This window comes from Petaurus breviceps, unplaced genomic scaffold (assembly GCF_028583685.1).
Source record: "Petaurus breviceps papuanus isolate PSGF00001 unplaced genomic scaffold, PetGlider_PUasm1.0 90919, whole genome shotgun sequence".
Lineage (NCBI taxonomy): Eukaryota > Metazoa > Chordata > Mammalia > Diprotodontia > Petauridae > Petaurus > Petaurus breviceps.
In genome coordinates this window covers 23,810,829-23,825,202 of record NW_027187378.1, presented here as the reverse complement: position 1 = coordinate 23,825,202, position 14,374 = coordinate 23,810,829, and the positions used below count along the sequence as shown (strand labels likewise).

General features: G+C 41.4%; 1 protein-coding gene across 1 annotated transcript in view; it reads right to left on the bottom strand.

Annotated features, from left to right (window-relative positions):
• The window catches only part of MAL (mal, T cell differentiation protein), a 45,869-nt gene extending 31,742 nt beyond the window's left edge, over positions 1–14,127 (bottom strand). The window contains exon 1 of the mRNA XM_069075577.1: positions 13,721–14,127. Within this exon, the coding sequence (XP_068931678.1) occupies positions 13,721–13,813 (93 nt within the window). The 5' untranslated portion in view covers positions 13,814–14,127. The remainder of the gene's footprint in view (positions 1–13,720) is intronic.
• Positions 14,128–14,374: the final 247 nt, after the last annotated feature.

Genomic DNA, 14,374 nt, shown 5'->3' with positions numbered 1-14,374 from the left:
GGACATGCCCAGATCCCCAGAGGGATCCCAGGGTTTATATTTTACAGTCACAGAGATTGAAAACACAGAAAATCTATGGAATATACCAGAATCCTGAGCTCAACTAGTCACAGACTAGTTTAAGACACACACAGCTTAAGGCACACATTTTTTTATGGCTATACTTTCACATGCTAATGTAGCCCTATGCTGTCCCTGAACTGGTAAGCCTGGTCCCCCATTGATGGGAGAAATAATGACCCACACTCTACTACTAAAAGAATTCCTGAATGGCATCTCAAAATGCATTTCCTCCCAGAAATAACACTGAAGAGTCATTAGGTTTTACAGTATGAGAGTTTCAGTCTTCTGTTGCAAGTCAACATTTTGGAATACAGACTGAAAGACAGATTAATTAACATTAAATTAACCTTGTGATGTTTAAAATATTTCTGTATTCAGTGATGAATTAAGATACTTTAGGTTCTGTAAAAGGGGAATGATATACTTTATGGGGTTGTGAGGGTCAAATGAGATAATGTATGTGAAAGTGCCATGTATATCTCAGCTATTTCTATTATTGTTTTTTTCATTACTGAAAGAGAAGTTTTGAGAGGGTTCAACACCAGGTGTTCATGGTCCTTGGCACATGTGAGTGCACTGCATACACAAACACATACACACACACGGCATCATGAAACAAAGGAGAAGCAGAAAGCAGAAAGATGGTGGCATAGGCTAAATTTTACACAGGAATAAATGAGTTCGTTATTAGCACAGAAAATAATGACTCCACTTTCTTGGGGGAGGGGAGGAAGTTGAGATCCTAACATGTTTAAAGTACCTTTGGCTAACTATCCAGGTGGAAATTTAATATACCTTTATTATCAAAGTGGCTGAGCACCATACTCTCGGCCCTGCTCCTGGGACCTTTATGGAAAACCAACATACCTTTTTCCCATTGCTTTTTCCTTGGAACACAAGCTTTCTGGAACATTCTGAAGTTATTTGGCAAAGTTGGATATAGAATAGGTAAATAAAAGGGGCCATGGCCCACAGTGTGGACATCCAAGCATGACATGCCCCACTCAACCACAGTCCCTGCACCTTTCCCTATTCCTCTTACCACTGGGGTACCATCTCTCCAATCCTAGTGGGGATAGAGGAAAAGCCAAGTCTTCAAATGGGCTTGGTTTGCCCTGTTCTTCCTAGCACAACTGCACAAATGTTCAAAGTTTGCATCACTGAACTGCTACTTTCCCCTTCTCCTAACTCATCCTGCTCTGAGTGAAATAATTCCTATTCATGGCTTTGATAGTTGTTATTTGTAGACTCAGAAATAAAGGTGTCAGTTACCACATCAGAATCTTGAGAGCAGAAAACAGTAATACAGACATTTACCCATGTTTCCAACCCCTATATGAGTTCACATAGTCTTACAGAGCATAACTCTTCTATAAAATCCCATTAAAAACACATGGTGTTAAGATTCCTCTGGAGCTCAGGCAGGTATGGTTAACAAAATAATATTTTATTATCACTTCCAAAGGTCAGGAATATATGCTTGAACTGGAGGTCCAGTCTAGTCCAGAATGACCCTGGATTACCTGGGCTTCCTTGTTCAAAGTGACTCTCGCCAGATGGCCCCTTGGTGTTTGGGGCTCAGGAAGGAGGAAAAGAAGAACTCCAAGAAGACTCCACCGCCATGCTTTCTTCACCTCCATTTCTTTGGATGCCTAGTTTCCCTACAGGAAGACTTCACTGATCTTTCTCATTCTCTCTCCTCAAATTACTCTGTACCTTCTTATCTATATGACGTATTGAATCCCCATATCCTCATTTAAGGGCTATCTTTGTATCTCTAGTGGTCAGTACACAATAAGCCCTTGGTATGAGTTTATTGAGTTGAATCAAGTTGAAAGGCCTAGAATTTTTCAATCATACCTAGGACGATTAAGTATTAATATTAAGTGTTAATAAATGCTTTTTGAATGAAAGCTGTTCAAAGTGACTGAGTAGGTTCAGGAGCTGAATTGGAGGACAGGATCAACTCCTACATGCATCCTCCATCTTCACACTGGGGTTCAGAAAACAAAGGCATTAATCATCCCTCAGGTACCTCTAAATACAAGATGACTTGTAGTCCCAACAAGGCAAAGTCCCAAAGTCTTGCAAGTGTGGCCTACCTTCCTGGGTCTAGGAAGAATTAACTCTGGTTGGAGGAGAGGTATGATGGGGGGGGGGGGGGGGGGAAACTGCTTCCCTGCATTCTAGCATACTAGGACCTTCAGGTATGATAAGCTATTAGATACGTTCAGCCTGAGTGACCCAAGACTGTATCTAGGTGAGTAACACAGACAAGTCTTTGTAACTGGTCTGACTTAGAGAATAGCAGTTACCTTTGTTGTTTCTTGCCTTTGAGCAAACTCCTGGACAGGGTCATGAGGACCCTAACCCTAACCCTCTGACTCCAAACCTAACCATACACTACCGAGCACAACAATTCAGCCCATGTTGGAGTAAAAATGAGAACGAGGATATGAGCATGTGTCAGAGGAAAGAGCATTTAAATGGCAATTTCAACATCAGATGTCATAGAGGTTTAGGAGAAGAGGAGGTGTGGGGCTTCCCACTTCTCTGTCCCCCATAACTGCTTAAAGTCACCATCATGTGATTCATTCAATAGGATTTCTGGCTTATACAAGAAAATTGTTGATTCAAATACAAAGCTTCTCAAAATGAAAAAAAAAAAATCAGACAAAGCCTTAAAAGACAAAGATGCTGCTCCTCAACCAGGCCTCTGCCTCCAGTTTTGCTATGAACTAGCAGTGTGGCCTCAGCTCTCCCATCTTTACAATTTTACAATTAGGGGATGGGCCTAAATGTTCTAACATTCTATGGTCTGTCTTTGCGGCAGGATCTTGTTCCCAACGGAAGTTTTTCCTGACAGAGGAATGTGGGCATGTTCTAAATTCAGCTTGGAGTTATAGTAGTTGATTTAGTGACTAATGCATTAAAATTACCCAGTGGCATATAATCTATGTTGGAGATAAATAGTTGATTATGATGGTATTGGAAAGCAAAGAACTCCCAAAGGTGGTCAGATTCTCCTTCCCCCTTCATTATTCCCAAGCCTAGATCATCATCAGCATAAATATGAATACATATATAAACAACGAACAAATCCTTTGCTCTTGCATCCCATTTTTAATGTTTTAGGGTACTCTGAGATCTAATACCTTAGTCTTAATTTTTTTTCATACATAAAAATTTCTCCTTTGTACCTTTTTCTCCATATTGAGAAAAATGAAAAGATGATTTTGAAAACTAACTCCTGTTACATAGTAAAAAAAAGTCAAGCAAAATCAAATTTCTGTGTTGGCCATATCATCCACTCTCTGACAGGAGGTGGGCAATATCACAAGCTCTCTGCAATTGTGGCTTGTCATTGCATGGATCAGAATTCCTAAGTCTTTCATAGCTGTATGTCCTTACAATATTGCTGTCTTTATATAAATTATTCTCATGGTTCTGCCAGGTTCATTCTGCATCTATTCATACAAGTCTCCCCAGACTTCTCTGAAATCATTCCCCCATCACTTCTTAAAGCACAATAGATCTCTATCACATCCATATGCCATAATTTATTCAGTCACTTCCTAGCTTATAATAATATTTCATAATTCTTCATAATAACTTACAGAGCTTGGCAAGTCAGTTATGATCATCATTCCCATTTTGCAGATGAGGGAACATAAGGCACATTGCATTTAAGGGACTGCTGAAGATTACACATCTGTTAAATGGCTGAGGACAGATAAGATCCCAAGTCACTTGACTTTTAGTTCAATACACTACCACCGGCCATGTGGCTATAAATAGGATTGAGGGATTGTAGAGTTCATCAACTACAAGTCACTCTTTTTAAAGATTGCGTAACTGAGTCCCAGACAGTGAAATGACTAGACCAAAGTCACACCAGCATTAAGAATTTGAACATATGATGCTAAACCCACTGCTCTCTCCTCTCTACCTCTCACCAATAAAGAAGAACGATATGGTGGTCAGGTGTACCACCCTATCCAGCCAGCTCACAAAAACTTTTCAAAATTCAGGAAATATTATACCAACACTGATTCTGGAATAAGAGGTCCTTGGTTCAGATTCTGCCTCTGAGGTTTATCACCTATGATCTTGGGTAAATTATTTAACCTGTAAAATGAGGAAGTTGGATTATCTGACCTCTAGCTCCAGGCTGATTGGCATGCTAATCTTTCATCTCTGCATTTAGAGTTCAAGAAACTGGGTTTCAGTCTGGCTTTGCCATTTAGAATTACAGAATTGGAGAGCTGGAAGGAAGGACCTCTAAAATCCAATCTCTAATCCAATCTACCTAACCACACCCTGCACTCCATGAGCTATTATTCAGGCTCAGCTGAAAGACCTACCATGATAGGCAATTTATCACTCACTCAGGGAAAGCCCTTTTCATCTGGGACATTTCTAACTGTTCAGTATTTGGGTCCTGACGAAGGCCAGGCACAGAGGAGTTGGGAATTTTTATTGAAAGAAATACCCACGTTGATGAGATAACAGACTCTACTGCAGCACTGGAATATTGATTTCAAAGTCTGCCTCCTTGTCATCTGACTTCTTGGTCCAAGAAAAATAAATCTAATCCCTCTTCTTATATGAAAGCTGTTCAATAATGATGCTCCTACTAAGCCTTTTCTTCTCCAGATTCTACATTCCCAGTCCATTCCTCATACTTTTCCAGTCTTCTTGTAGTTTTCTACAAGATCTGGGCAGCTAGGTGACTCAGCAGATAGAGAACTGAAGCCAGAGTCTTGGCCTCAGACACTTCCTAGCTGTGTGATCCTGGGCAAGTCACTTAACTCTGTTTGCCTCAGTTTCCTCCTCTATAAAATGAGCTGGAGAAGAAAATGACAAACCACTCTAGTACCTTTGCCAAGAAAACCCCAAATGGGGTCACACAGATTCAGACACAACTCAACAACAACAAAAGATGTGATTATGGGCTACTGTTAGAGATCTTTGATTGGTCACAGAAGACAAGAGAGGTACACAGGATTGTCAAAGGGCAAATATTGCTCTTATTTTCAAAAAAGGGGAATTGGATGATAGATGTAGTGCTGAAAGGGAGACAAAGAGATCACCTAGTCCATCCCCCTCCTTGTAGAAATGAAAAAACTGAATTGCAGAGCGCTTTACCCAAGGACAGGCAAGTAAGAAGTGGCAGAGCTGGGATTTGATGTAAGGTCTTCTGACTCCAAATCCAGCACTTTTTCCATTGCACCATCTACAAAGTATGAGCTTAATTTCAATATGTAGCAAATTTCTAGAAGGCATTATTAAATGTATATATGAGAGGCAGCAAGGTGGCACCTTGGATATAGCACTAGACTTGCAGTCAAGGAGACCCTAACTCAAATGTGACCTCAGACACTGGCTGTGTGAGTCTGGGCAACTCACTTAACCTTGTTTGCCTCAGGGTCCTCAACTGTAAAATGAGCTAGAGAAAGAAATGGAAAACACTCCAGTATCTTTGCCAAGAAAATCCCAAATGGGGTCATGGAGAGTCAGATAGTACTGAAAAACAACTGAACATGACAACAAAGATCAGGGTGAAAAAGTTCTCCAGCTAACATATAAGCACACAACAGGAAAAATGCATTTCACGGGGTACAGGACAACTTTCTTTCACCCACTGAAAACGGATAAATTTCAAAGGACTTATAGGAGCTCATAAAGAAGACGCATAAAGGTCCCACAATAGTCAGAGAGAAATCAATATGATTCCCTCACTCCAGGGAGGAACCCACCTTTTCATAAAGTCCTATGTGGTCATCTGGGAATGACAGCCAGTCAGTCAAACATTTACTAAACCCCTATTACATGCCAGGCACTGTGCTAAGTTCTGGGGATACAAAAAGAGGCAAAAGATCATTCCTGCCCTCAAGGAGAATACAATCTAATGGGGAAGAAATCAAGCAAATCCCTGTGTGCAAATAAACTATATACAGGGCCAATAGGAAATAATTAAAAGAGGGAAGGACCTTTTTAATTAAAACAGAACAGCTTCAGTCACTGAAAATTAATAAGGAGATATCTTGTGTCCTCTGAATAAGGTACCTATGGGCACATCTATCCTTTATGGGGAAATGATTTCAAAAGTCCCAAACTATGGCTCACCTTTTAAACTCATTGAATTGCTCAAGAAACTTTTTCATCCACTCCTTTGTGTCTGATAAATGATTCAGCCCATTGTTAGAACCTGCCAAGACTAGATCCTGAGGATACTGACTTCTTTTTGATTCAATATGCCAACTATCCTGACCAGCTTTATATTACACATAGATTTGATGAGCATACAACAAGGTAAAAAACAGAACCCCATGGCACACCACTGGATGCCTCTATTAGGTTGATATTGATCCATTAATCACCACTATTTGGGCACTGTCATTTTCAGCAAGTTCTGAACCTGTATAATTTTACTATATCCAGTCTAAACCTATCCATCTTATCCCCAAGGATACTGTGAGAGACAGGCAAATTCTTTACTGGAATACAGATATATGTCATTCACTTGCTTTACCAGTCTAGTAGTCTTGTTAAAAGAAAAATGAGGTTAGTCTTGTAAGACTTGTTTTTAATAAAACTAAGCTGGATTGTAGTGATCGCTGCTTCCCTTTCTAACTGCTCACAAAACATCCCTCTAATAATGTATTATGTATTCTATGTCAACCATACCAGCCTATAGTTTGAATTACACATTGTCTCCTTCTTTTCTTTTCTTTTTTATAAAATGGAGACAATGGTTGTTTACCTCTAGGCCAGCAACAATGCTCACATTATCTGTGATTTCTTAAAGATCACAGAAAACGGCTCAGTCATAATTTCTTTCAGCACCCTTGGATGCTATTCATGTGGTTCGCAAGAATAAATTCACTGCTGTCAGTTAAGTGCTTTCTGAACAAGCCCTTCACTAACCTTATTTGAAGTTGCTTATTAGCTCTGTGACCTTATAGATTTCACTTAACTTCTCTTGATGTCATTTTCTTGTCTTTTTTTAATTCTTAAAAAAAATTTATTGTTCAGATCTACTGGTCTCCTGTGGAGACCAGAGGCATCAACATCTGCCCTACCCTTCCTCAAACTCAAGCCCATTGTAATGGGAAGTACATTGGAACTACTCTCCAGTCCTACTGATCGCACTTTCTGAGTAGTGAGAAGCAAACGGGGTTTTCAGTTAAAAGGACCTGGGTTTGCCCCTTTTTTCCTTTTGGAACCTCACTTTCTCCATCTATTAAAAGAAGTGGTTAGATTAGATAACCTCTAGAATTCTTTTCAGCTCTAAAATTCTACCAATTTCTACTAATTTCAAACCTAACTACCATGCAGAATAATGTGTCTAAGGGAATGTTAATTCATTCAACAAGCATTTATTAAGATGGTCTAGCATACAGATAACTGTGACAGGCTCTTGAGGAGATAATAAAATTTGCATAAAACGGGATTCCTGTTACGAAACTTTGTTTCTGTAGAGATAAGATACAGAAATAATTTTAATACATATTATCATATGCTAAGTGGATTGATCAGAGTTGCAAAACAAAATGATTTTTTGAGGTCTAAGGGGGAGAATTCAAGGAAGATATCCCTTCTGAGAATCTTTAAAGGATGAGTATGAACTCAAGGCAAATATGGAGAACAAAGACAGTCTAGTCCCGGGGAAGAGCAGAAGCAAAGGTACCAAGATGGTGTGTGGGAGAGGAGGGAAAAACGAGCATTAGTACCCTTTCTCCCATCCCATCGGTGGGATAGGGACTGACATATGGTACCCAACTTTAATGCTAGCTGACTTACTGACTCCCTCTGCCCTTTCTTCTTCTGTCCACACCTACCAGGAAGCAGGACTTTGAAGTCTTCCAGTTCTATGCCTCAAGGACATGGAGCCATTAGGGGACACTCTCCCATCTGGCAGGTTCTCTGGTCCCCAGATATCAGCCTACCTGCTCCCCTGCCCAAGACCATCACCTATACTGCTTTTGGTCAGAATTCCTCCTCTTTCCTGACTCACTGTGGAACAGAATTGAATGTATCTTGGCACTCAGCTCATAAGATTTTTAAAGAATAGTTTCGTTTTTTTTTTTAAATGCTTGTAAACAAAGATGAAACAGTCAAGGAATTTTTTTTTAAAGGCTTCACCTTATGCCCTGCCTCTTCTTTTCCCTTAGGCCCTTTGTACAAGAAGAAGTGAATTGAGATTAAGCTACACTTCAGAGAAATGGAGTTTATCCAGGGCCAGGATGTAGAAGCTGGACACTGGCTGAGCAGGGCCTAAAAGGAAAGGGCCTCTAGGTAGGGCCGAGGAGACTGGCTGCAAGCTGACAGGTTGCCTACAAGATGGTGCTGAAGGGGCAGGTAAGTCAGTGAAAGAAGGTGCCGGGGCTTGTCCTTCTCTTCATCTTCACCATAGATGTCTGAGCTTCCTGGACCAGCCCTAGGGAGGAGGGGGGGGGGAGAAGTCAAACTTGAGGGGTGACTAGGAATTCCCCATTCCAGGGAGAAGTCAGCAGAAGGGGGGACTACCAAGAGCCCCAGCTAGCAGTTTTGTCTTCCCTTGGGAGGGAGGTTTTCAACTTAGGGTGTGGCCTGGGGTAGGAGTTCACCGTGGGCAAAAGCTAACTGGTTGTTTGTTTTTAGGACTAATTTTTATTGCTAACTAGGTCCTAAAGCATTAAAGGGTAGCAAGTGTTGTTGGACCAACCTAAACTCTGAAGCCCCAGGGCAAAGCCCCATTAGTCTTGACTTAACTGGCAACTTCTGAGCTCCCAAGCCCATTTTGTGTAAGTTGGAGATTAACTGAATTCTGCTTTACAAGCAAAGGAAACTCTTTGGCCTCACATAGTCCCAGAGTCTGCCTAGTTATTACCCTGTTCTTTATCCTTAATTACATTCCTATCAGTCTCATCAATAGCACCCACTGGACAACAGAAGTAAGAATACTGGACTGAGAGTCAGGAGGCCTGGACCTCAGTTTCCTTACCTGTAAACATGGATAACAACACTTGTTCTACCTATCTCAAGGGGTTACTGTGACCTATGATGATAAAGCTCTTTGGACAAATACAAAAACCCTAGACAAATGTGAAGTGGTACTATTATAAATTACTACAACCTGTTGGGCATCCAACTTTTTAGTGCTGGGGCAACTGGGGTAGAGCATTGGGCTTGGATTAAAGAAGACCTGAGTCCAAATCTAGCCTGAATAAACATTTATTTGTTTTGTTTGTTTTTGGAGGGGGTAAGGCAAGGCAATTGGGGTTAAGTGACTTGCCAAAGGTCACACAGCTAATGAATGTGTCAAGTGTCTGAGGCCACATTTGAACTCAGGTCCTCCTGACTCCAGGGTGTAATAAACACTTATTAGAAACCTACTATGTGCTGGACACTGTGCTAAGTAGTGGTGATACAAAAAGAAGGAAAAGAGAGTCCCTGTTTACAATCTAATGAGGGAGACTATGCAAACAAATATATACAAAGTAAACTATATACTGTATAAATAGAAAATAATTAACAGATATTAAGCTGCGTGACCTTGGGTAAGTCACTTAACATCTATTTGTCTGTTTTCTCAACTATAAAATGGAAATTATAATAGCATCTACCTCACAGGGTTTTGGGGAGGATCAAATGAGATAACATTTGCAAAGCACTTAGTACAGTTCTTGACACATAATAGGTGCTATATAAATGCTAGCTATTATTATTGTTAACTTTCATTTGTGGCTTTCTGCATTGGCAAAATAAGTAGTTACCCAAGTGGTCAGTGTGATTGGAGGAACTCAAGCCTCTTGGGAAGTCTTTGACCTCCCAAAAGCCAGGTAGCTCAGTGGACAGAGCACTGGGCCTGGGGTCAGGAAGACCAGAGTTCAAATGCAGCCTTGGACACTTACTAGCTGTGGGACCCTGGCTAAGTCACTTCATCTCCATTTGCCTTAATTCACTAGAGAAGGAAATGGCAAACCACTTCAGTGTCTTTGCCAAGAAAACCCCATGGATAGAACCGGCTGGCTATGAGACATGAGGTCACAAAGAGCCGGACCAAGTGGGACTGTCATATGATTTAAATGAACAATAAATCCCAAACCAAACCAGATCTTTTTCTCCTCCCAACTTCCATAGTTCTGTTAATGGCACCACCCTTCTCCCATGTGCTTTAAGTTATATTGCTTTTCTTTTCCACCAGTAATTCTATCTCGATGACGTTTCTGTCTACGTCTCTCCTTTCCATTTCTACAACTACTGTCTCTGTGTAGTGTTCAGACCCTTATTAACCTCTCACCTACACTACCTTAACAGCATCCATATTGATTTTCCTATCTCTAGTCTTCTTAGTCCAAACCATACTGCACATGCTTCTTAAAACAAAACTTGGATTTTATCAGTCCCTCTCTAAAAAACCCAAAGTTTCTTGTTTGCCTATGGATTAAGCCCCAACACTTCGGCCTGGCATTCAAGGCTTTGCAAAATCCACCCCAACCTATTTTTTTCCAGACCTTATCTCTTTCTATATATACTCCACCTTCTAGTTAAATTGGACTATTCACCACCTATCCCTGAACACACCCTGTGGTTCTTAGTCTCCGTCTTTGTTCATGTTATTCAGCTCTGTTTGGAATGTTCTCCCCACCCTGATATCTCTACCAGTTGAAATCCTGCCCATCCTTTAAGACCCAGATCAAAGGCTACTTCCTTACCAAAGCCTTCCAAGATCCCCCCTCTTCCACTGGAAGTGATCTCTCTTGCCTTTCGAAACCAGAGCACTTTGCATGGTTCTTATTACCATAACTAGCCATTGGGCAAATGGTACAAAATGTGTTCTCCATTCAGTTAGAGTGGGGTGGTAGAGACCCTCAAACATCTCCACTCTCCTTCCCCCAACCACTACCAGACTGCAAACTCTTGTAAAAGAAAAAACTGTGTCTAAGACATGTTTGTACCACTTGAATTGCCTGGCATAATACTTATATCCAGTAAGTATTCTTCAATTTTTTATTGAATTGAATGTGGTTACATGATAACTAAATAGAAAAATTCTATCCAGGAGTCATACTGCAGTCCCCAGAGACAGTCATCATTTAAAAAATCCCCCAAATATCTTGAAAGTCACTTTCAGCAACACACTGTCAGTTTTTGATCTGGATAACAAGAAACTACTTATTAATCAGTCAATAACCATTTATTAAACCCCTACTGTGTACCAACCCCCTACTAGTACCTATTATGTATGTTAGGTACTGGACATACAAACACAAAAGAGAGACAGTTAATCCCTGAAAGAGTTCATGTTCTACTACATCCCCTCAGGACTCTCTCTCTCTCTTCCTCTTCCCCCTCCCCCCTTCTAATTAACTCTCCACACAAAAACTTAGAATCTGAGCACATGGCTTAGAATTTAAAAGAACAACTGTTTGATTTGGGTTTGCCTAAGAATGACAGAAAAGCAAATGAACAATTCTTGGCAGTTGGTAAAACATGCGCATAGCAAATTCCAACAGGTGGTGGCTGGCATCCAAATGTTGGAATCGGGTGATCGTTAGTTATTTTCTAACATGTATCCAAAAGGAAATTCTGTAAGAGTTTCCATTGAGTTTTTCAATTAGTATAGTCTTTATGAACTTCCCTTTGAACAAGGTCATAGAGGACACAATGAGACATGGAAATGGAGGTCCAGAGAAGTCCAGAGATTTGCTCAAGGTCACACAACTTTCACAGATTGTAGTGGGAGGAGAATCTTAAACTTCCAACTATTCAAACACCAACCTTGGAGTGAGATTGCACTATTATTTACACAAATAAATGCCTCTATTGTAATCTTTTCAAATCAAGGCTATCTAAATCTCTGGAGATAGAACCTAAGGCATGTATCAACTAGCCCCACAGTTTTTGAATTAGGGATAAAAAACCCCAACCCCAGTCCTCATAGTACATCCCACCCATATATTTAATTCTGTAATAACTGGTCTGTTTTAAAATCACTGATTTTCTTTTGCTTGCTGTTCATCTCATCTCCTACTCCTGGCCTCCCAAGCTTACTTCAAGTTCCAGCTAAAATCCCACCTTCCTCAAGAAGTCTTTCCCAATCCTGCTGAATTCTAGTTCCTTGCGGCTGAGACTCCCCTCAACGTACCCTGTATATAGCTTGTTTGTACGTAGTTGATTACTTCTCCATTAGTTGGTGAGCTCCTGGAGAGTAGGGACAGGGTTTAGTTTTTTTTCCGTTTCCCTTTCTTTGTATCCCCAGCATTTAACACAGTGCCTGGAATATGGTAGGTACTTAATAATTTTTGTTAACTGATTGATAAAAACTAAAAAAACAAAAAACAAAACAAAAAAAAACAACAAACCTCCAGTATTGCCCCCCCAATAGATTTATAGCTGAAAAAGGTATTAGAGGTCATCTACTCCAACCCTCTCCTAAGTGAATGCCATAATAAACTAAATCAAATGTTTATTTCGAAGTTACACAGTTTTGACTGTGATTCAAATTATATTTCTTTCATCAAGGGACACTACAAAAAAGCTTAGGAATCAGGACAAGGATTAAGAGATGTGTGCAATGTTAAAAAAACATGTAAGCAGAGGTTCAACTGAAAACATAGCAATGACAACACTGCAGTACTTCAGTCTTTGAGGGGTCCCAGCACGGCACCCCTTAAACCACAACACTTCCATTTGGTCATTACAAGTTCGAAAACAATCCTTAAAGAATTACTTAAAGCTAGTCACACTCCAAATGTGTTAGGTTAATGTGCTTCATTTAACACCATATTAACAAGATTTTTTTTTTTTGGAACTTAGGTAGTTCTCTAAACAATGTTTTGTGGTATCTCCAGATTGTTTTTGTTATACCATTTAACAAAGTCTAAGAAAAAAAAAATATCAGCTGGCTGTAATTACAGATGAGGAACTGAGGAACAGAGGCCACAGGATCATTAGGAGGTGAGTTGCCTAAAGTCAAACATTTTAAGTGGTAGAAGCAAAATTTGGACCCAGATCCTTCAACTCTAAACCCAGACCTCCTTACATTACACTCGGAATATAGTTTTAAGGCAGTTTTGTTTTTAAAGGCTTGGGACCTTGGGACCAAAGTGTTTGCTTGCTAAGCAGGATAAATCTCCAATTTTAAGAATGACAGTTTTATGGGAGTCTTTTGATTCTAACTAGACTTGGTCAATTTGAGTTGCTGGAGTAAATGTTTGCAATCTCCAAACTCTGGAAAGCCTAGAGCCCAGAATCACTTTGGGGAGGTTCTGACAGGTTTATGACGGAGCTCAGAGCTGGCACTGGCACCAGGAAACCGGGAGTTAAATCCTAGCTCCCAGCTTACAGGTCTATAGCTACAGCAAATTACTTCAATTTTCTGAGCCTTGGTTTCTGATTGAGTAAAGAGAGGACAATATTGACCTGGGTGCCTCACCGGGTTGCCGTGAGGAAAGTGACTGGGAAACGGGAAAAATGCTAAAAACAAAGCCGGCAAGAGCCCCAATTCTCGTGCCTCTTCCCTTGTCAAGGGGGTAGGGAAAGTTCTGACACTCACAGAAGGGCTAGCAGCAGCATCACAGCCGGTCAAGCCTGCAGGTGTTATTCCTATCCTCATTCCCTTTCCCCAAGGCCAGGAAAGAACAGGTATTTTTAAAGGCCAACTCACAAATTCAAAAATGAAAAGCAGGTCCGGGAAGGTGGCCAGAACGGAGAAGCCGCTAGGCAGGGAGCCGCCTCCCGAAGTTGCTGCAGGGGCCATCCTCGCTTCTCTCAAGCCTGTAACAGCAGCCGCACCTGGTGTCGCTAGTTCTCTGGGGCACAGAGAAGGTCCTTTGTTCGGCTCTACCCGCTCTCTCCGCTTGTTCGGGAGAATTACGAACTGGCCTGATAGCCCAGGGCGCCCAGGATTAAGAGGGGGGGGAAGGAAGGAGGAGGAGGAGACTGGCGCCCCCAATAGGAGGTGTGGCCCATCAATCAATCAATCAAGCAGCAGGTGTCTCCTCCCTGAAGGTGTAGACGCAGGACCAGAAAGACGCTGCCAAATCCTCAGCTGGTGGCACTGGGCCCAGGTGACTGTGCCAGTGGAGACCCCGGGGGTACTAAGATGCCTACCCTCTAGCAGGGAGCCCCAGCCTCAGACCCAGGGGGCGGACTCCCGCCTTTGCTAACCCAGAGTTTGATGGGGCTGGTCGCCTCAGCCCCGACCCCAGCCTGGGTCTTCTCTGCTCCGTCTCTAGGGGAGGGGGACCGGCTCTCTCAGGGGGCGGGTGTTTCCAGTGTCGGGTTTAGAAGATTCAGGGTGAATTGTCCACTCTTGAGC